We start from the raw sequence: 24,468 nt of genomic DNA, 5'->3' as shown, positions 1-24,468 counted from the left end.
AGGAAAGAAATAAACTCCCTGATCAGGATCTGAATGGGGTTCCCAAACACTAGAAAATTCAGCACAAAACAACAATAACCAATCATTCAAGTGAATACTACTTGATTTAAATCTGTTTAAAAGTGCAAAGTAATGCGCTATTTATAAAATGTATACAATGACGTCATTTACCATTTTTCTTTCTTTCTCGTTTTCCGTATGTGGTCACGTGCAAAGAATTTAATCCGCACTGCGGTTGATTTTTTATTTTGTTCGTTTACATCTAAAATAGTGTTTTTAATATCTTATTTATTGCCGCCTTGTTGAAGATTATTTCATCTCGATATTTGATAAAAATGAAAATGATAGAAAACGAAACAAATCGTATTTTAATTAATGACATTCAGATAATATTTACAACTTTATTTTCTAGGGGGCGATGCACAATTACTGAATTTAACAGGTCGTTGAAGCGAGTAGAGGGAAGTGTTTTTGGTGTTTGTTCTTTTGAGTCTTCAGTTTAGTAAGAGTTAACATGTTATCAATACGTGCAACCAAAATGATTGTAAATCTAGAAAATGCTATCAACACTAATTAAAAGACCAAGGTTAATGTGTAGCTTGCAAAATAATTTCTTGTAGATATTATACAATTGTAAGCGAATCCCCTCTTACCGAGACTGTGGCATTGGATCAGTGGTAGTGAGTAGTGGCATACCTAGGCTGTCATAAATTTTAACGTAGTTGTCGTGCAATAATCTATTAACAGTATAGTAGTAATGTTTAATTTAGTTTGAAATTTAAATAAGAGTATATTCTGAAACTTAATTAATATTGTTGAGCACAACGAGAGGCGAATTGTCGTTGTTTTACTAGGTTTTTTTAGTGTTTACACATGCCACGTGGTCTGTGCAGTCCTAAATTTATTATTTAAAAAAGTATACTAGGAGTGATTATTTTGTTTTCACTTTATTTATTTTTCTTTACTTAATTAAATTTAGCCTTAGTAAGTTGAACTTTTATCTTTAAAAAGTGTTGTTTGTTTTCGTTTCAGTAGAGATCATAAATTGCATTTTCAAACCTACAAGTAGTATGACTCTGACTATGAGGTGATTAAGTCTTTAAAACTTTCCTAACTCATAAACAGAATTATGGTGGGGTATAACATATGAGTAACGTCCATGTAACATTACTTGTTTTATTTAAGAATGTACTGTATACATATTATTTTAAATAACATACTTTAAAACATGTAAGATTTTAGAAAGACCCAAGGTGCCAAGCAGACTGTTAAATTAAAGTAATTATGTGAACTCTGACTTTGTAAGATGATTTATAAAAGCTAATTCAAATCTTAAACTGGGGTTGTAAATGAGATTATATTTTAAATACTAACTTGACAACATAGGTTACCATAAATACACTTATTTCATCGTTGTATTTTTCACATTGCAAAGGTGATAAGGTCATAAATGATTTAGATTTAGAAGATCTTATGCTCTTGTGGTTAGTAATGAATGCTAAAAATCAACTTTTAAAAATAACCAGTTGTATAAAAATATGGATTAGGCATTTTACTTTGTGAAGCTTAGTTCACGACAAAGTGAAGTAGAAATGTTATACCGTGACCTAATGTAGCGTATTTGAAAGTTTAAGTATATAAACTAAGCTGATGGAAGTTGCAAGAAAAATGTAAAGTTATATATTCTCATAGACTAGCTTTTGTGACGAAACTTTGACTGAGCATAAACCACGATACTGAACTGAAAAATTACATTGGCTAGTACACTTACGCTGCTTACAAAGTTTCAACTGTTCCAGAAAAAATGCAACAGATACCATTAATGGATGAAGAGGTTTCGTCCATAATTCAGGCCATATCGGGTGATGAGGTAGAGGTAGGTGGCCTGGTACCTTACATTCTTTGTTCAGTTACTGAGTAAGCTAAAAATATGTTTTATTGTAGAAATTTTTGCAAGAGAATCAAGATCTCTGAAATCATCTTTATTGTGTTTCATTGATAATTTATGTTACTAACAATAATTTATTAGTATTATTAGTGTTTCTTTAAGAAAGTTACAAATCAATATTTTGAATTTGGAGTGGTTTAAACATGCGATCTGACCTAATTTATGTAACTCTGTTTTTAGAGATGGTTAATTTTGTTGAATACACATATCAACCATTACACTTGTATGTGTGTTTCACATTTCATGTTTTGTGGTCATAGTGTCAAATATGTGTAATAGCTGTTTTTACATGATAATTGTAGCCCTTATGTGAATTAAGTCTTTTAATTAGTACAAAGGGCTATTTTTTGTTTACATTAAAGATAGAACTCGTGTGTATAGAAAATTACATTAGACTTGTTTGAGTGAACACGTTTGTAGCTTTAAAAGACACTGGTTCTCAACTTATGGAAAATAAACATAACAGGGGTGCACCAGGCTTGTTATCCTGTAAGGCTAGATTATTACATTATTAGATTTTCAATGTTTATTTTTTATTGAGTGAAGATGTCTCTTACTTAAAACTTCATCACTGTTCTTCTGTATCGAGTTGGATGACACGTGTTAAAGGTGTGACAGTAATTACCACTAGTTATTATTTTCTCCATTAGTCTTTGATCCAGGATGTTTACACTGAAGTTGTGAATGGAGTAAGCTTGGGATTATGTTTTGAAGTCCACAGAGCCATGAAACTGGGAATTTTATTTTTGGATGAATCCAAGGAAGAGTAAGTGTCCTTAAATCTCTTTAGAACTGAGTTTGAGAGCTACAGTACTATTATTTGTTTAATCAAAGACTGAATCATAATAAACTGAGTTTGAGAGCTACAGTACTATTATTTGTTTAATCAAAGACTGAATCATAATAAACTGAGTTTGAGAGCTACAGTACTATTATTTATTTAATCAAAGACTGAATCATAATAAATTAATCTTATTGTAAGATTAACTATCCAAATATTGATGTAGACTCACAGCATGGGCAATTCATATTATATGTATGTGAGAACATAAGAGTAGAGTCTTCTATTTAACTTGTAACTTGAGTTTTTGCCTATCATTTCTGCAAGCAGTTTCTGGTGCTCTTGTCAACAGACTAAATCACAGTTGGACCACGAATAGAAACGTCTGAAGATAGAACTACTTCTATTGAATAAAGATGTTTTAAAGTCCTTAGAAGTGTGGATTTTGTCATAAGTTATCTATGAATTACAGTTACCAAGTTTTTCAACATCAGATACTGTGTAAATTATATAAGAATTCCTTAAATTTGAATAAATTCTGTCTGTTTGTGATTATTTTGGTTAGATACTTATCTTGTACAATATCCTTCATATATTTATTAAGATCTCTCTGAATGATAAAAATTGTCTTGTGTGAAATACTGAATTAGAACATGTGTATAAAAGTATCCCCATGCCTTTAGTTTGAATACATTGTTACTCTCAGTATGTTGAAATTCTATTAGCTTGAATACATTGTTACTCTCAGTATGTTGAAATTCTAGGGATCATCAAATATTTATCATCAGGCAAAAAATATTTCTGAAAAATGGACAAACTAGTTTTCTGAAATGTTTATGAAAGATTCTGTAATTTAATTATATTATATTTACAGTTAAAGACTGTTCCTCTATGAATGTTACCTGTTTATTTTAACTATATTTTATTGTATACCTAACTATATATGAACTATGTTTTATGACTCCATTTTACGCTTCAAAATCTAAGTCTTTATATTTTATCAAATTATCTTATGTTTTTGTTTTTTATTTTGTTTAACCATGTCATGGGATCTTCGAATTATTGTGGGTTATAGATTACTCTTAATATAGTGATTTGTTTATTGTTTTGTTACAAGGATCGCAAATGTACCCTTCCATACGAGATAAAATTAGTTTAATTTTAAGAATTTAATGTAGTTTTATTGATTTTATTATGGATATGGTTTGTATTCTTGGATGTTGAATTAACGCATTTGATGAAGCTAAAAATGTTCTTTTATTTTTATCTCTGGCTGTTCTGCTCCACATGGAAGTGAGAAGAAGTTTGGTAAGTCAACTGGTTTATAAATAAAATAGTACCAAAATGTATTTATACACTACAGTTTAGTGTCTGTAGATTAATTCTTGTAACTGGTTTATAAATAAAATAGTTCCAAGATGTATTTATACACTACAGTTCAGTGTCTGTAGATTACTTCTTGTAACTGGTTTATAAATAAAATAGTTCCAAGATGTATTTATACACTACAGTTCAGTGTCTGTAGATTACTTCTTGTCAAGACAGAAGCTTACATGATGTCCAGAATGTTTAAGATTGAGGTTATAGAACTCAAAAATGTAACATTTTTTACGAAAAGTGTGGTCATGTTGAACTACATTCTTCACTTAAAAACTGTTTTTGTTATTTGATGTTCAGTGTACTTAAAATACAGATATTATGATTAGAAAAGGTACCATTTTTCCTGCTATTAACAGAAATTTAGCCATTTATATATGATTAGATGAAGACCGTTAACATGCTAGTGGAACACGGTTAACATGCTAGAGGAACATAGAACCAGACAAGCTCAGATTCACTGATCAATACTTGTCAATGTGTAGTTTTCTTTTAATGGTGTTAAATGGGTTTAGTATGTTGGGTGCTTACTGTTATGATGACAATAATAATAATAATTATTAAAATGATTAGTTATGTATAAATAATTAGACAAACATTATTAATAATTAACACTAGTAATTGGTTGCTGTCAGCCATTTTAAAGCCAGTGGTTTGAATGTGAGAAAGATACCATGCCACCTGACAGCAAGCTGAAATCAAATGTAAGGTACAAACATTTTTGTGCAAGAAATCAACACAAGAATGGTGGTTATATTTTCCAAAGCTACAGCCATCTTCTTCACACTTACAAACAGACATGCTGATAAAGACAAGGCAACATCTGTGTGAGACTGGTCATGGGATACCCATCAGTGACACCAACAAAATCTCTGTTGCTATCGCAAGCTTCATCAGTGAAGAAATACAGAACACCAACAGTATTTATAACTAGAATTCTTCATCTGTGTCTTGCAGTACAGAGACCATGCCTTACACTATATAGCCATTGCCCTTTGACCTTTATAGTTCCATAAAGAACCAATAGATAGCAGCTACAGAAGATGTTGCCTGAGAGACACTGGAGACAGCACTTACTGGTAGACAAATGATGTACAGTTAACACTAAGTGAGGTTTCAGCTATCGTCACATGAAAATAAACATCTGATGGTAGTTGTAACTGTAGTGGTCAGTCTAGACAGAAAATGTAAAGACTGGACAGAAGGTTGGACAGGAAAAGCTTTTGAATGCCAGTTTAAAGACCATGATGGGCAGTCACTATCATCTAGTCCCAGATAGTTCCTACACAAGTGATGATGAAATAACTGGCTGTGAATTCATTATCTCATGGAACAATAACATTATGGATAGTGCTGATGAGCATTCAGACATCCTGCAAACAGCACAAAGATGGGTAAAAGTCATAAAGCAATCCCTTCTCTTGATTATAAACCATAAATAAACAGTGCTACCAGTATATTGCAATCCCTTCTCTTGATTATAAACCATAAATAAACAGTGCTACCAGTATATTGCAATCCCTTCTCTTGATTATAAACCATAAATAAACAGTGCTACCAGTATATTGCAATCCCTTCTCTTGATTATAAACCATAAATAAACAGTGCTACCAGTATATTGCAATCCCTTCTCTTGATTATAAACCATAAATAAACAGTGCTACCAGTATATTGCAATCCCTTCTCTTGATTATAAACCATAAATAAACAGTGCTACCAGTATATTGCAATCCCTTCTCTTGATTATAAACCATAAATAAACAGTGCTACCAGTATATTGCAATCCCTTCTCTTGATTATAAACCATAAATAAACAGTGCTACCAGTATATTGCAATCCCTTCTCTTGATTATAAACCATAAATAAACAGTGCTACCAGTATATTGCAATCCCTTCTCTTGATTATAAACCATAAATAAACAGTGCTACCAGTATATTGTTTTTAATTAGCTCATTGGCAGTACTTCGTAAAAGTCAGTTATTGGTCACCAGGTGGATGCCAGAAAGTGAAGGAGACTCGTGGTAAGACCAACACCTTGGTTTGGGTTCCAGGCTAGACAGGAGTGAAACTTAATGAGAAATCTTGCATAAGATGGCACTTGATAAAGTCCACCATAATTTTACTGATGGGACATCAACATTCTCTGCACTATCAGGTAAAAGCAGCAACCATGGACGATCTTCATCCAATATCAGCCAGAGTAAGACCATTCAAAAAGAAAATAATTTATGGTGTAACTAGAGAAAACACATATGGGGAACCAGTAAAATAGTATTAGTGAAGGGATGTTTATAGAGCAGCCAGTCACCACGTGAGGGATTGACACCTAGTACTCAATTCACTGAAGGAAATATAGTGCCAAGGATCATAATTTTTATATTTTTTGTATTTTGCAGGTAGTTATGTGACTTGGATTTATTATTACTGTTTCTGTTGGTTAGTGAAGATATTACGTTGTATCTCATTTACAAGACACGTAATTTTTGTATTGTTGACTCAAACTTGTATCATAATTAATGTTTTATGACTTTGTATTTTAATTAGTAGGTTTTGCTTATTCTAAATGTTTAAAATGTAGAAGTGTAAACTTGTGACATTTTATTACACAAATCCTCCAATAGTACAGCGGCATGTTTGCGGACTTAGGACGATAGAAGCCAGGTTTTGATATTTGCTGTGAGCAGAGCATAGATAACAAACCCATTGTGTAACTTTGTGCTTAACTTGAAATGTGGAAAAGTAACAATCCTACATATATTTGAGTTTTTATGTGTTTATAATAATGTTTATGTTCTGCATTTTCTTCTTCGTGCTAGGAGAAACAAAATTTGTTGCCATGTGTATTACATGTAATGTTTCTGGATATTGTCTTAAAGTTATATCTGTTAAACTTGTTTTAATACGTTGTAATGACAGATGAGTGTTAATTAGTCTTCACAGCTCGTAATAATAGACATTTAATGGGAAGATACAATTATTATTAAACATGTTGTATAAAACCATAGTATTGGTGCTTACTGTTTATATACAAATTGTACTTTACAGGAAAAACAGCATGTTGTTTATACCTTGTATTTTAGCATTTGTACATATGACAGAATGTTTTGTTTTTCAAGTAATTAAATACAAAACATTAATTGCTCGACTAATTCTTAAGTACTTCAACAGAAATTGTTGATGAAATTGGACGTGATGTTTTCGGTCAAGTTCCCGTTAAAAAGCAGTTTGAATGCATGTGTCCAAACTGTCGTCGAAACTTAGCTGCCTCAAGATTTGCTCCACATTTGGAAAAATGCATGGGAATGGGTAGAAACAGTTCTCGCCTTGCAAGCAAAAGGTAGAGTTTAATAACCAGTTTGTGTAAACACATCTGTACCAGAGTTTAATAACCTGTTTGTGTAAACACATCTGTACCAGAGTTTAATAACCAGTTTGTGTAAACACATCTGTACCAGAGTTTAGTAACCTGTTTGTCTAAACACATCTGTACCAGAGTTTAGTAACCTGTTTGTCTAAACACATCTGTACCAGAAAGTTTATTGTAACTACAGAGATGATAACTTCTCTGTTTCCTGAAGTTACAAAGTATAATGTGCCTTTGATTCACATCATTGATATTAGGCACATTTCTACAAGTTCTGTACACACACACAGACATAGAATGTTTTCCCATAAAGGTAGTGATGTTTTATATAACTAAATAAATTTTGTTGAGGTTTTACTTATGGTTTAAAGATAAGTGGGAACCGAGTTACGTGTTCACTGTCTGAATTGTAGAGATACTGTAATAGATTCACACAGTAACACATTTCCATACATGAATTACGTTAAGTAATTACATATTCATTTCTTTACAAATAAGTTGTTTTTGTATTAGATTATAATCTGACAAGGTCTGATGGTTAGGGTCCTTGATTTACAATCTACAGGTCATGGGTTTGAGTACCGTCACTAAACATACTTATTATTTAAGCCATGGGGACATTATAATGTGATGTTCAATCCCACTGCTTGATTACAGTAGTCAAAAAGTCAGCAGTGAGTGGTGTTGACCTTGTGAATTAGGGATGACTAGTATAAATAGTTCTGAGTTTGTGTAAAAAAAAAATTAACCTTTGGTTAAACTGCAAATTGTTATTTGTAATGTACTCCCAAAGGATTGGTCTTATATGACATAAACTTAGGGTAGTGAATGCAGCAGATAAAATATGAAACTTTATCAAAACAAATGATGGAAATGCAAGTTTTAGGTTGCTCAACAGAAATTTGTTAGTTTTTAGATGGGGAAAAGTGTTTTGAATCTCGACATGAAAACCGCTTTATACTCGGAGCACAGTACTTGACTCTATATATTAAAACACTAATTTTGTAGCAGAAATAGCTTATTAGAAATTCTCAGTTGTTTCTTTAAAAAGTCCTAATGTTTACTGAAAGCTTGCTAAATTATGTTAAGATAAATCTTATTGGATGATGTATCGATACAATCATATCGTAGCATTGTGATACAGTATGCCTGTCGCATCACTTTGCAAGACCCATAACGTGTACACATATTGTAAATAACTTAGGATATGGATGTATCTTATAAAGATTTAATTTATTTACAGTTGTTTTCTTCCTTACAAGCTGTACACAAGCACAATGTGATTAACCATGAATGGCTAATCTTTCTTTTGAGGGATGCCACCCATCCCATGTTTTTTTAGGCTTAGATAGGACTTGTCTACATTACATTAGTACATGAATAATTCATCTTTTTGATGAGGTGGCCTGAATTATTTATATAACAAAGCTTTGTATGGTAGACAAATTGTGTTTCTCATGGGTTTGATTCCTGCCATGTGTCACAAGGTGGTCTGGGGAGTCTTAGTGGTCATTAGCTCTTGGCCATAATTCACAGGGTATTTGTTAAACTGGTTGTCACAGTTCTTGGGTGAAGTTAAATAATAGACAGAATAGTTTGCCTACAGTGTTGAAAAATGTTGCCTTGATTGTAGTTACTTTCAGTGTTGGTTTTAACCAGTCTCATTCATTCTATTTCACTGTTGGTTTTAACCAGTATTTACAAATTACTAAATACTTATAATATGACTGTAGTTTTTAATGTAAAATTTATTATCTCTGATTGTGATTTTTCTTTTTTTTAGATGTGGTAGAATTTGTCGTAATATAAAAATAAAATTTACTTTAACCTGTCATACTAAGTTATAAAACTTAACAGTTTTTTGGTTTTTTTTTTAAATAAGAATTGCCAACACTGGGAAAATAGACAGTGATACTGATGATGGAGGATGGAATTATGGGAATAACAAAAAATGTGAGTATGATATGGTTTTGTTCATATTAAAACGTTCATGGGTAGCAGTAAGAGAAGTGTTTATATTCATGGTTTAGTTGATACTAGCTTTTGGATGATGTTAGAACTATAACATCTCATCCATACTTGTATACTATTGCTACTTTACTTGTTATGTTAATACTAACGTAAACTATCCACTTTACACGTCATCCGACTCCAAGTAAACCCTGACTACCTAAAGGCTGAAACACACACATACAGGTGGAAACATAGCATCTATCTACATAGAAAGAGTGAACTATTATAGATGTGGAAAACCTAGCAGTAACAACAGATTGTGAGGAATCAACAGTTATTCATACACCCATAAAACAGTACCCAAGGACAAGACTTTGTGTCCAAGTCATGGTTTTCAGTCCTTGACCCATAACTGACCTCCAAGTGGTGGTTTCCAGCTCACGGCACTTCCTTATTAAAAGTTGTGTGAAGTCAGTTTCCTGGTTCTGAGGTTTAATACCACATAGTGGACACAGCCCAATGAGGTCATAGGTTTCACTTGCTGTCAGTATGGATGACGCTAGTTTCTGATAAAGTTGTACCTCCATCCCCTTGTCGTGGTTATTAATAAAAATGCTGTTCATACACTTCTTTGGATAATATAGGGGAATGTTGAAACCACTGCTTCTAAGCCAGTTCTTTCCACTGTCACTTTTAAGTAAGGAGAGATTACCCTTACAAATAAAGATTTGAAGACCTGTGCTGGAACAGTAAGGCTTCTAACAGGAGTCCTTCCAACAGAAAACAGCTCAACATTTTGTCCTCACAGGGTTCCACACCACAGAACTGACATTATTAGCTTACTTATGACTCAGTAGTAGTTCAGCAGTAACTGTGGGCTTGTAGTGCTCCAAATTGGGTCTTTGATACCCATGGTAGTCAGAGTGCAGATGGCCTGTTGTGTAGTTTTGCATTTAACAAGAAACAAAGAAAATCTTTCACAATTATGCCGAATGAAAAAGTAAAATATTAAATAACACAAAATAAGTAAACCAAAATTAAAAATTTAAATTCCTCATAAACAAATGACACTAAAAAGTAATTTAAAAATTTAATTTGTTTTAAAACTGTTTGGGAAACAAAACTTTAAAACGAGTGAAGCAAATACAGTAAACAACATCAAAATGAGCATGCTTACTTTAAACAGACTTTCACCTGTGGTGTGCATTTTGTCTTATTTGAAATGTGCTATTTTTACATGTGACTTCTATATAGTGAATAAGTTTTTAAATAATAAACTGAATAACCTTGCTGATGAAGTTTGAGTAATATTTCACAAAGTTTAGCTGTCCTAGGAGATACATGTTAGTGTTTATATCAGGTACCAGCTAACTGTTCAGGGCTGCCTAAATTAAAATTTGTAATAATGTTAATTGTAACGTTCAAAAGAAGTTTGAATATTAGACCAAGTAATATTAATAAAAATAAAGAAAATGGAACCTGCTTGGCTATGATACGTTAAGAACTTGTAACTTAGTATAATATTTGTTTGTAAATAAATTGTATAGATGTCTGTACAAACATAAAGTTGGAAAATTTGTATGAAGGAAATAAACGTATAACTGAAGATTTCTATGTCAATGTTTTATTGTAGATAAAGATTGTATGTTTATATGGCAGCTAAGAAGAAACGTGATAAGAACTGGCCCCACAAGATGAAATCAAAGACCAAAAATGGTGAGTGATTTAATCTGTGATGGTGAGAAACACACATGAAAAGTACTTTAATTAAAATAGTTTTAATACCAGCTGTCTTAAGAATACAGTGGTTTAGTTTTCCAGTGTAAAGTGTGAAATTCATCATAAAGTAGTGTGTTCGCAATGTTAACAGTTCTTTTTGATAAAACTCTTAACATTTAACCCTAAATTATGAATAATTAATGTTTCTCTTGGGTAGGAGTTGGTGGAAATAACAACAATGCCAATGGAACGAATGGTGTTGCTAATTACAATAACATGTCTCTAGGTGAGATTTGTGAAGTCCTTGTGTTTTTACAATCATTAAATTATGAGTCACTCAGAATGATTTTGCCATTAGTTTATTAACAAGTAATGTGTGACTTTAACAATCTGTTTTTTAATGGATTGTTTCACAGTTTTGTTAGAACTGAGTTGAGTATATTTTCTTTTAATAAGGTTTGTTACAAGATAAAAAAAAAAACAACCCTACAAATATTAGAGTTTCTAAGAACATGTTATAGAATAAAACATCATAATATATCACTGTACAAAACAAATGTTGCCTTTCATATCCAAAACACAACTAGTTTGAAATAGGAAAGTGTGTTTTTGTATGTTGGTATATTCTGGTTTCTGTGATGTGTAACTAACTGTATAAAAATAATTTTCTTGAATAAATTTGAGCTTAATGAAGGTGTTTAAGGATTTAGTCTCTCAATTTCAAGTCAGTAAAACATATTAGTAAGTTATTAAAGTAATAGAACTTGAAAACCAGTGTCACATTACTAAACAGATTTGTACGACACTCACCCATTTTACAAATGAAAGTTGGTAACTTATTTCTGAAATTTGTTTTTTTTACACGTTTCAATTGTAGTCAAACTATGGTTTGTGAATGACAACTGTCATGTTTGTCTTAGGTCAAACAATGGTTTGTGAATGACAACCGTCATGTTTGTCATATTAATAATTCACACTAATTTGATTGAATACACGTTAAGCATTTTTCATATATTTTACTTGAAATATAAATTATATTGTTTTCCATATATACTGTAGATGAAAGAAAGGCCTTACTTCTACAGGTGAGTGTTGTATTTAAGTACTGAGTTACTTAACAGTTTTTAATACAATGTTTACATTCAATAACCAGTGTTTGACAGTAAGATTATTCTTTCTTTACTTTTACAAAGTACAAATGTTTTTTGGATTATATTGTAGCTACCTTAAAGTTTTCCAAAACCTTTAGGTTCTTCTCCTATGTCAAGACACGTTAGCTAGAACCCTTAACTATTGATCTAAATGAATAATACAACAGTCATTGTGATGTTTAGTTTCATTCCAATTTGATCTGTAGAGAGAAAACTCCAAGTATGTATTTATTGTAATAAACAATTGCTCAAAGTTTTGAAAGAGCCGAATGCCTGTTGACTGGAAGCAGATAATTATAGATGTGTACAGAAGCACACTATGAAACTGATGTAGTAACGTGTTACGATGAGTTTGTGTTTTCAGTGTTGTGGAGTGATATCCGAACACAGTAAGAAAATGTGTACGAGGTCTCAGCGTTGTCCTAAACACACGGACGAACAGAGAAAGATGGTACGTCTCTCTCTGCTTGGTCAGAACATGTAGGTATTAATTGAGCTGAAGTGTTTAACCCCTTCAATGCAGATGGTACATGTAAGCCACTGTTTTTTGTCAGTACAAAATCTAGATTTACCAGTTTTTGGCAGTGCTGGTTGTCACGGTAGCAATATATTGTTACACAGACCTGTTAAATCTTGAAAGTGAAACAGACAATGTTATAATAAAAATGTACTATCAAAATCTTGCTGGAATTGTAAGAACAAAAGCCCATATAATACCAGCTGCAATGAATGGGAGAATGAAATAATTCAATATTTGTTGTTCTTAATGTCATACATGTTTGAAACCATTCTAACAGTCAGTGTCAAAATTGTACAGCTGTTTTATCAACACCAAAGTAAAATTGTGAAAGTGTTACATTTTAGAAAGAACAAAACTAAACCCAAACCACAGAAATCTGTAGGAGTAATGGGGGATAGCAGGTCTTAATATTCCTCCAAGTCTGTGACAACTTGTTTGATTTTAGTGTTTAAAAAATACTAGTAAATGAACTCCTGTTTAGTAAGGAACGTTTTTAACATTAAATTAATCAGTATGAAAGACAGACTATTGTGAACAGTAGATGATATTATACAAACTTCCTGATCAAGTTAAAGTAATTTTCAGCCACTGAGATTTCTGTTAGATGGTTTAACCAGCTGTAAGGATTTAAACAAGTGTAATTTGTTATAACATTTCAAAAACTTCCTTCCCCTCACAAGCACTGTAGGTGAAGAGACCGAGGATGTTCACGTGGACGTAGATAGTTGTGATGATGAAAGCCAAACACAATTGGTACAAGAAGTTGTGTTTAGAAGTTGGGACCCTGGAAACTATGTTAATACAAATTCAGGTGGTAAGTCTTGTTCGCATGCTGGAAATGGTACTGTATGAATAAAAAGAAAACTTATATTAACTTTGTTTTAGACAATATATGGGAATCAGAGTAGGCCACGTACGGTAACTAAAGCTCATTCAATAGCTTGTTCTTCCTTTAGTATATAGTTCAGGCATTTAGTTAAAGAAACTGTCCTATTATAGTTGTAGAAGACATGTCAGCTTAGCTATGGTTGTTTCTTTCTTACAGGTACTGGTTTCTCAACCAAGAAAGAAGAGACCATCTTTCAGGCCTAGTGTCCATTCCCAAAGCAACATGGGCCCTACCTTCTCAAGCTAGTACTGGGAATACAGGACTGACCATACAGTGGACAGTGTGTAACTGGCACTGTTCATCTACTAGTGTTTTTCATTTTATTACCAAACATTCCCATAAACTAATTTATAACTAGTTCACACAACTAACTTGTTGGGATTATTTAGAAGCATGTGTACAGTAATAAAGTAAACCCTCTGACTCAGCTTGAGTATATAGTAATACCCTATATTATGCTTGAAATTGACATAGTTCCATACTTACAGCATGAGGCAGTAGAAACTAGAGATGTGCAGTATTTATACAACAGTATAAACACTGTACTCAGATCTTTTAGTATTCCAAAGTTATATTGTCAATAACACGGGTACGAATGAAATTACAAGATAACAGTGAAGCATGTACAAAGTTGTATGTTCTGTTAAAAATTTGTTTATTTTTATTACAAATTCTAGAAGTAATAAAAGGCATCCTTCCTTCTACAAATGGGGATTTTTATACAAATAAAACATGTTTTAAATATATATATTTTTATAAAACCACACAATCATTCATGCAGCTGGAAACCAAAATATTCGTAGTATAAATGAAGACAACCAGCAACTTTAAATTATCTAAATCTTAACACAACAGGCAGAGCTCTGCATGTAACTACTTCAGACTTTTACCAAACAGTACAAGTGTTACTCATTTCTCTATTCAGTTGACTAATGGGGTAACTAACATTTGAGAGTAAATGTTTCTCCACTGCCCTGTGTTATATATATATATATATACTGTAAGAGCTATAATAATAATTGGGCCATCTACAATATATTGATACAAACATAAATAATTAGATAAATTTAACACTAGAGATGATTAATTTGACTGGCCTCTCACAGGCAGTGATGCTACATTAGAAAAAACTAACGACGTCACGGTTAAGCTTGTATCTTAATTTCAAGACAGTCATAACAGCTGTCATAAAATAAACTGAAAGCTGGAAACTTACTTGATCCACTTACTACATCTATTAAGGTCCAATAACAACAACATAAAAGTGATAATTCCATAACACATCCCTACGATAAAAGATTTCAACTGCATTAAAAACATACTTTCAATTATAATAACATTCTTACCCGATCCTAGTTTAAAATACCACACACTAAGAGGTGAAACATATCAACTATATAATGACTTATTTATTACCTGAAATGTAAAGACAAATGGGCTTGACTTAAAAGTACACGAAACAGTTTTATATATTAAATAAAACTAACCCGTGAAAAGGGGCGTATTGTACGTGTTACATTAAAATACAGATGTTATCAAAACATAGAGCACATAGAAAAATAAGTAAATTAACTAGTTAAACTAAGACCAGTCATGATAGACTGAACAATATCTGTGTGCCACTGTACAGTTAGAATTTGTTTTCATTCTTATTAACTGTAGTTCAAACAGATCCACACATTAAATAGTTTAGACAGAACAATTTTACGTGAATCTAAGAAAAAACATTCTTGATAACTAAACACATGATATCTCTCATTGATGTGAGAGGATTACATAGTCATTTTGCTTGTTACTTATCTCTGAAAGTACAATTAAAATAAGCTATGAAACCATCAGCAGAAATGTTAATATTCATACATGTACCCTAAAATTTGGGTTATTGTTTACAAACTCTTCCAGCTGAGAACCATTAGACAACTAAGAACATTCTTCACCGTTTACGTAACAGCGTAACTTAAACGTTCTCACACCAAGGACTATGTTTAGTTGTCAGCTTGTCTGCATAGAAACGTCACAAACACTTGGAGCGAAAGGTTTAATATCTCCACTGCATTGTTAGTATATAAACACAAGTAGGATAAAATATTAACCTTTCACCTTTCTTGTGGCTACCTGTAATAGTACAGACATGTACAAGTTTGTAATAACATAGAAATTAAATCATACTTGGAGAAGGTGGAAGTGTTACACCTAGTTTGATAATTTCAAACACTGAAGGTAGATCTTCATGTACTGTTCCACAATCTGGACTCGCTATGTGCACTTGTCCCTTCATAACTTTTGGACTTTTTCTCCAACTACAATAGGGTTATTTTTTCTGATTTCCTCAGCACCCATCATTTTATAGTCAAAAGTACAACTGTGTTCGTCTGAATATCTATGCAAACTACAGAAGAGTCCACCGCATCGACAATAGAAACCTTCAAATAAAATAAGTTAATAGTTCAGTTTCCAGTTTTCACATTTTCCTATATGAAACAACTTTATTTTTACCACAGTTTGAGAATGTTTTAGTCAATTTTTGTTACCGTGTATTATACAAAAGAAGCCACAAGTCCCAGTTGTAACTCGTGGTTAGCATGGCTATCTTGGTTTACTAATCAACGTGTCAGTTTGACACAAGTACCAACCTGTAAGTCCAACCTTCTTACGACACATCTGACACCGATTCTTTTTCTTCTTTTCTTCTTTAACAGAAGTGTCGTGGTGTTGGCTTGAAACACCTGATTGAAGATTACTTGTGGAAGAAGGTAACACTGAACAACTCTTCTCACTGACTTTATCCTGGATGCCAAGAAATTGAAAAAAACACCATCATTCTGCTGTCTTCTGAAGAGATTACTGCTCAGAAATAAATCTGAAAAGAGGATTTTCCTCTACATTCATGTAGCTACCATAAAAACACGTGTGCTATCAGTAAAGTTTATACAGAAGTTTTGTTGTCACATGCCTGAACAAGTTTTTCCAAATGTGGATTTCCCTCTCACACCAACTCCATGTATCAATTTTTTTTTTTATTTACATCCACTCTACACAAGTTATTTATTCTAATTTCTTTATGAATTTAACTGGAGCTCTCTTAATATTTCATATCAGGGGTTTAAATATTACATCCTCAATTTTTGTCATGGTGATTAAAAGATATACAATACACACATGGACCAGAAACCAAGTTTAAAAAAACTGATCAAAATTCATCATAAAAGATATACTTCTGTACATAATTCAACAGTATTAACACATGTATAAATAATCACATACTTCTTACAGATGCACTCTCACATGCAGTTACACTGAGCTGTATGTGCCTTTTAACAGTGTATTTAACTTCTCAGTTGTGTTTGAAAGCATCAGTGTGTTTTGACACCAGAGCAGTGTTTCATAAGCAGAGTCATGACCTCCAAGGGAGTTTATGAGTAAGTTTCCAGGATGATCACAAGCTGTCTGCACCAATTTGAGTTATCAAGGTGCACACATCACCTATGTTGTCAAATATGACCAACTGCACCAAGACATTTGTTTCACCCTTGTAGAGTTACTGGCAATCATGGCTACCAAAGCCCAGAAAGCACGGTCATCTCGCAACTCCAGACAAGAAACATGGGACTATGTTATTACTACTTTAACTCTGCACTGGTACACTTTACCAACCAAAATATTATGTATTTAAAAAAAGAAAGAGTGCCCGAAGACTTTCCAAATTCCATTCTCAATAGTTGAGTTTCAACAACAGGCACTTGTTGTCCATTCTACTAAATTTTGTACAATAAAAGATATAACACAGAAATGTGACACTGAAAAGAATCAACTTTTAATTCTGGAATATTCAAGAAAAAGCAAATTTGTATTAGTTTTGTTACTTGACAGATTTTATTGGTGTTACCCATGTTGGATAACAAGTATTCAAAAATGTTAATCCTTTTAACACATTAAAAATGAGCTAGTAATACCTCATTCTATACTAACATACTCCAGGAGAAAAAACAAGGAAACTAATTAACTTATTCATAAAAACTCCTAATTAGATAATCAATACATTTTGTTTTGAATTCTGCACAAAGCTACACTAGGGCTATCTGCTCTAGCTATCCCTAACTTATTAATACAAGACTAGAGGGAAGGCAGTTAGTCATCACCAACCACTGCCAATTCTTGGGCTACTCTTTTACCAATGAATAGTGGGATTGGCCATAACATAATAATGCCCACACAACTGAAAGGGCAAGCATGTTTGGTGCAACAGGGATTCAAACCCTCAGATTACAAGTTGAATGCCTTAATCACCTGGTCATGCCAGGCCAGTGATTGAGATTAAACATTTAAGTAGTGTACCAGTTAATAACTGAACATTTTCAATATTCAAACACTACAATGTTTAGTTTATTACTTATTTAACAGTTACTTCAAATTTTAACATAACATTAATATTAAAGAAATCTGCACTATTAAATACAGTGTATAAAAGCTACTTGTCTATGATTAACAGATTTGTTTCAACTTTGAAAAAAGGTTTTTAAAAATATTTACACACTTTTTATCCCTTGAAAATTACTTTAAAGCCTCAAGTAAATTAGGCATTTAATATCAAAATCCAAGGAACTGAGATTAGTACACACTAATAAAACTAGACCTGAAATACACAAACTGAAGTACATAAAAGAGCCCAACTCATCACATTAAAGTTATTTAATAACTTACCACTCATATAAGTTTTTAAAAATTCTAGCTGCAAACTTATCAGCCATGGAAAATAAAAAACAAAGTGAACATTACGTTAACAGTTTCACTTTTTACCAATAGTACCTCTGGAACTTCAGGCTCCTGGACACCAGGGGAAACAGCTGAGGGAACAGTAGGTAATGCTGTACTTAGGGTTTTCTGTGGCAAAGAGGACACTTCAACAGCATCTGTTGTATCACTAGTTGTTCCCTGAACTAGATAACAAAGAAACATACAAGATTTTCTACTGGAGCTAAAGCCAACGACCTAATGTTCCAGTTTGCTGAAACAATCGTGTAATACTCGAATCTCATAGTACAGTTTAGTTACTTTGTTTAATAACAGCTCCATACAAAACTAACAACTACATTATATCTTAATTTCAAACATTTAGACATACACCTATTTCAACAGAAGTTAAAAATAAGATTAATCACTAGATCCTCACCATGCCATAACAATCTCACCTGATGCTCTACCTGCTTCAGTTTCATTAGAAGTGACTCCATCTAAACAACAACGTATCCAAACACCCAGCTCCTTCCTGTACAGTTTCTATAATGTTAGGTTCCTAACAATCCCTTCAACACACTAAAAATAGAAATCTATGAGCCCTCTAGTGGGTAATTTGACCAGTATATCTTTGTGTAGAGTACAACAAATACCCGTTTTATTCTAGAGCTGCACGATGTACGAGCTGATACTACATGGATCCAACTTGGGTTCACTTCATCCAAGACATCTTCCAAGTAAAAATCCTTCTCAACATTGTTGTATATTCTAGTCTCAGAAGACTCAACTTTGTTTTCATAGATGCTTATCTGTTACAACACCTGAATGGGATATTTCCATCTTGGAAACTCACACACATCTTTACATTCAAGTGTATGAATATATTGCACTAGCAAGTGCTGTTGCATATCCTTCCCAAAAGCAACCATTTTTCAATGGCATCACACTACTTTCAAAACACCAAACTGTTAAAAAGTAGTTCTTGTACACGCCATTCCGTACTGGCTAAGTATGTCATGTGATTTGAATATTAAAATTGAAAATGGGTGACAGTCAGTTATAACCATCAGTTAAGTCACAAAATACAATTAACTGTTATAGAAGAATTCAACTAGTTTTATCATTCCAACTATCCAGTGACTGAAATCAGAAGTGATATTTCAAAAAATAATCCTCTAATAAAAATTAGTGTTTCCAATTATACCAGCTACCCAGCAGTCAAAATACTGCCATTATTAACTCCTAACCAATATAAACAGTAACAGATCTAAGTAACAACTATCAAAATAATGAGCTTGTTAAAATCAATGTTTCCTGTTACTACTATTTTCCATCACTCTGACTGTGCAAAGAATTAAAATATAACAATTACATTCAAACCAACAGGCTACAGAATAACCTTCATTCTGTCCAATGTGGGTACTGATGGCTAGTTTTTAGAATTAACTGGATTTATATATCTCATAAGAACAATCAGGTAATGGAATCGCTAAACATTAATCAACCCATAAAGTTTCGCTAGTCACTCAACTCTGTTAAAAATTGTTTTGCTCTAACATGCATGTACACTAATTTATCCCTTGAAACTGACCAATGGGTAATCTTGGTGACCCTGGGAAAGAATATAGCATACTTAGAGAATTATCTATAGGAAGATTTAATTATTAGATAAATATGCAAGATTTTTCAAACATATTACATAGTTAAACACAGTATAATTGTATCCAAACAAGGACAAAAATAATTTTATAATGTCTGTGAAAAATGCCAGGAGGAGACATGAAGGTTTATATGAATCATTCAAACTGTAATTTCCAGTGTAAGAAGGCTAGTCTTCTGTAATTTTTAAACCCTGGTTTAAACCACTGTAAGGAAAGTTTTGTTTGTTTTGAATTTCATGCAAATTTAGCAGTGTAAGAATAGAGGGAAGTCAACACCACCCACCAACACTTGGACTACTCTTTTACCAATGAATAGTGGGATTGATTGTTACATTATAATTCTCCCATGGCTGAATGAGCAAACATATTTGGTGCGAGAGGTATTCAAATCTGCAACCCTCACATTACGAGTCAAGCTCCTTAACCACCTGGCCGTGACAAGCCCTGTGAGGAGAGTTACATTTCTTTGTGAGTGTAAAAACATCAGGAAGACTTTATTAGTGTTTAAAACATCATTAGTGGTTTGAACAGTCTTCAAATGGGTAGTCTGTATGAATGACTAAAACTTTGGAAACAAACTCATTTTAACTTTTTAACAGTTAGATATAAACTTGTGAAATGTTATAAGTATCCTGTGGTCTAACTGTCAGGTTGGAGTTTTTTATTTTAGATTAAATTATCTACTAGTATTTGGCAGTTGTGCTAATTCAATGTTCACTATTATAAGAAATGTTATTAAAAATCTTATAATTAACCAGTTCAGTCAAATGTATAATTCAATCCTCACTAACTTTATACACTCAAACTTTGAAGTTTAATACTTACCAGATGAACCAATATGACCACTAATTCCAGGGTTAGAAGCAGACATTCTTTTAACAGCATCTTTATAGCACTGAGAACATAACCCATCAGTGGCTGGGCTTCCATAAAAACCACAACCCGATCTACACATCGGTGTATTTTGCGACATCTGATCGGTATCCCGTTCCATCTTTTAATTAGTTTCCTGAAATGATTCAAGACAAATTTGAATTTTTTTCTCCAAGTAATAAACAGTAGTTTCCTGTTACATATGTGGTTGAAGATTATTTTTAAAACTATCACCTTGAAAGCTTTTAATGGCCAATAAAATCAGTATGAAAATCTTCTAAATTGGATAAAGAATATTTTAAAACTATGGCTGATTGTTTTCACTGCTATTTTTCTTGTCACTGGCTAAATAAAGTAAAAATATCCCTATTAATATTGCACAATCCCACAATGACTAATTTTTACAGTATTGTGTGTTTTTCACTGTACTTGTGAATTCATGCATTATTCTCAATGAAACCTTTTATAATGGTTATTTATAGCTACGATGAAATATTTTTAAAATAAGCTACTAAAATTTATTTATTAGCACATAGCTACACTATGGACTGTTCTATCTACTTCTAAGAACTGGATTGTAGATTTTAGAATCACAACTTTTAAACACACCACTGTCACTGTTTTGTTGTTGTTGGTGGTGGTGGTTTTTGTCCCAAGGCCATTTTAGATTCTGAAGCATCATCAGTGATTTCTGGGCATATTTACCTAGTGGTGTCTGTCTTCCAGGTAGCCATTCCTAATTTGGCAGTGAAAGATGACTATATTTACCTAGTGGTGTCTGTCTTCCAGACAGTGAAAGATGACTATATTTACCTAGTGGTGTCTGTCTTCCAGACAGTGAAAGATGACTATATTTACCTAGTGGTGTCTGTCTTCCAGACAGTGAAAGATGACTATATTTACCTAGTGGTGTCTGTCTTCCAGACAGTGAAAGATGACTATATTTACCTAGTGGTGTCTGTCTTCCAGACAGTGAAAGATGACTATATTTACCTAGTGGTGTCTGTCTTCCAGACAGTGAAAGATGACTATATTTACCTAGTGGTGTCTGTCTTCCAGACAGTGAAAGATGACTATATTTACCTAGTGGTGTCTGTCTTCCAGGCAGTGAAAGATGACTATATTTACCTAGTGGTGTCTGTCTTCCAGACAGTGAAAGATGACTATATTTACCTAGTGGTGTCTGTCTTCCAGGCAGTGAAAGATGACTATATTTACCTAGTGGTGTCTGTCTTCCAGACAGTGAATGATGACTATATTTACCTAGTGGTGTCTGTCTTCCAGACAGTGAAAGATGACTATATTTACCTAGTGGTGTCTGTCTTCCAGACAGTGAAAGATGACTATATTTACCTAGTGGTGTCTGTCTTCCAGGTAGCCATTCCTAATTTGGCAGTGAAAGATGACTATATTTACCTAGTGGTGTCTGTCTTCCAGGCAGTGAAAGATGACTATATTTACCTAGTGGTGTCTGTCTTCCAGACAGTGAAAGATGACTATATTTACCTAGTGGTGTCTGTCTTCCAGACAGTGAAAGATGACTATATTTACCTAGTGGTGTCTGTCTTCCAGACAGTGAAAGATGACTATATTTACCTAGTGGTGTCTGTCTTCCAGACAGTGAAAGATGACTATATTTACCTAGTGGTGTCTGTCTTCCAGACAGTGAAAGATGACTATATTTACCTAGTGGTGTCTGTCTTCCAGACAGTGAAAGATGACTATATTTACCTAGTGGTGTCTGTCTTCCAGACAGTGAAAGATGACTATATTTACCTAGTGGTGTCTGTCTTCCAGACAGTGAAAGATGACTATATTTACTATAACAAACAGTGAGATTGACCATCACATTATAACATACATACAGCTGAACAGATAAGCATGTCTGGTGACACAGATATAAACCAATGACCTGCATTCTATCTATCAGGCCATTTTCAATTTCATACAGTGTACGAGCAACCAAAATTACTTATAAAAATAGTTTATTTACCACTTTAAAAAAAGTTAAAACTGTCTTCGTCCCAAATTTCAATATAACAAAAGATTCACACTAACATTTAACTTTTTATTCCAAAACCATTCTTCATGCTACCTTAACCCAATTATATATAGCTAACAAATCTGTACTAGTTGTTTTAATAACTAACTTTAAAATAAATAACTAGTATCTTAGTATTAATTCACTGAAAACATGAATATCCAATGTTTTGAACAGTTTGTAAAACAAGTTCCAATCCAGTAAAACCTTTATCAAACAACTAAGAGAAATTAAACTATCAGTATCTCAATATTTTTTTTAAATTAAAGTTATTGAAAATTCTTTATGTGTTTAAGTGAGCAATTTTAGCTTAACTTTTAGAAATACAGATTACCTTTGCAAACAGCCTATACGTGTGCACAGTTAACGTGATTAGAAACGAAACAGGTCTAAACGAAAAAGGGTGAAAGATGGACTTTAGACAGTTAAGTACACTGTAATTTTTAAACTTACCTGAAGTGAAAAGACAGTCACGACTATGTTAGGCTTAGTAAATAGTTTAACAAGTCTATTTCTATTTAAGTCCGTATTTCTTTCTACGTATTGTTATTAGAATTACAGACCCTGTGTACGTTTAATTTTATAACATTTTAGCGTAGAACATATTAATTAACAGCACAATTAAACCAACTAAAACTTTTTAAAGTTAAAACAAAACTAACTGATTACAAACTTGAAGCTTCCTTTTATTTGGAGAAAACCAAGTTCTTGATTAATTTTTAACACCACTGTAAATATTTTGTTAATATCTTTTTATAATAAACAAAACAGTATTTAACTTTTAATTTTAAATAGGCATGACTCAGTGACTAACACTGACAATATGGCGTCAACAGAATGACTAAAACAAGAAAATGCTAAGCCTACATTTTTCACTAGTCTTATTTTCTTTACAGTACAAGTCCTCGTTCACTTTTATTTTATACAGTCTCTTAATATTTATAAGTAGAAAAATAAATATTTTACGTTTAAAACGATTTCACTTTAAACAATCTAATGCAGTTGCATTTATTTAAAAAGCATACCTGTATGTGTATCTCGTAACTGCTTTCAACGAGTTTAGACAGTAAAATCTAAACTCTACCCTCAGCCACGATAAGGTATATTAAACCTAACTTTTGCGAGTGAACTGCCTTTAACCTCGGAGATTTCTGAGCTCGTGCTCATACAATTCACGTGACCCAGTACGAGTGTACGATTGGCCAAACCACTGCCAAGAATAAACTAAAACATGACCTCGTACGCAGAAAAAGACCATGCTCTTCCATGTGTTTTGTATGACGATAGTTTAGCCTACTCAGCTGGTGACTTGCGTCAAGGATGTGACGTTATCTCCAAGGGAAAAAGTATAATCCTAACCCATAAGCTTGTTCCCAACGTAAATTCCTATAAATATCATGATACTTTAAGGATACAGGGTTATTGTTGATAATTTAGTATTAGTCAAGTCTAGTTT

The 24,468-nt window shown here is 32.7% G+C and overlaps 2 protein-coding genes across 9 annotated transcripts; one reads left to right on the top strand and one right to left on the bottom strand.

The window, feature by feature from the left end:
• Positions 1-425: 425 nt before the first annotated feature.
• Positions 426-14,434, top strand: LOC143237641 (ataxin-7-like protein 3). 7 transcript variants are annotated; one of them, XR_013020186.1, is made up of 12 exons: positions 426-680; positions 1,693-1,876; positions 2,599-2,714; positions 4,024-4,037; positions 7,276-7,444; positions 9,354-9,424; positions 11,084-11,140; positions 11,361-11,429; positions 12,203-12,228; positions 12,659-12,745; positions 13,503-13,628; positions 13,860-14,434. XR_013020186.1 is itself a non-coding variant. In XM_076477138.1 (12 exons), the coding sequence occupies exons 2-12, from the start codon at positions 1,805-1,807 to the stop codon at positions 13,904-13,906; spliced, it is 891 nt and encodes a 296-aa protein (XP_076333253.1). In that variant the 5' UTR covers positions 427-680; positions 1,800-1,804; the 3' UTR covers positions 13,907-14,434. The 7 variants fall into 7 exon arrangements, 5 of the variants coding, with proteins under 5 accessions (XP_076333280.1, XP_076333253.1, XP_076333247.1 ...); XR_013020190.1 differs by having other exon boundaries at positions 13,495-13,628; XM_076477138.1 differs by having other exon boundaries at positions 427-680; positions 1,800-1,876; positions 12,659-12,774; positions 13,495-13,628.
• LOC143237671 (AN1-type zinc finger protein 6-like) lies at positions 14,340-24,252 on the bottom strand. Of its 2 annotated transcripts, none has more exons than XM_076477180.1 (5): positions 24,038-24,252; positions 20,924-21,107; positions 18,501-18,640; positions 16,337-16,490; positions 14,340-16,126 (listed from the first exon to the last, which is right to left on the bottom strand). In XM_076477180.1, exons 2-5 carry the CDS (start codon positions 21,090-21,092, stop codon positions 15,978-15,980), a joined length of 612 nt encoding a protein of 203 aa, XP_076333295.1. In that variant the 5' UTR covers positions 21,093-21,107; positions 24,038-24,252; the 3' UTR covers positions 14,340-15,977. The 2 variants fall into 2 exon arrangements, with proteins under 2 accessions (XP_076333295.1, XP_076333302.1); XM_076477187.1 differs by having other exon boundaries at positions 18,510-18,640; positions 24,038-24,239.
• Between the last annotated feature and the right edge of the window lie 216 nt (positions 24,253-24,468).

Source organism: Tachypleus tridentatus, chromosome 2 (genome assembly GCF_004210375.1).
Source record: "Tachypleus tridentatus isolate NWPU-2018 chromosome 2, ASM421037v1, whole genome shotgun sequence".
NCBI lineage: Eukaryota > Metazoa > Arthropoda > Merostomata > Xiphosura > Limulidae > Tachypleus > Tachypleus tridentatus.
This window is presented reverse-complemented; position numbering and strand designations above follow the sequence as displayed.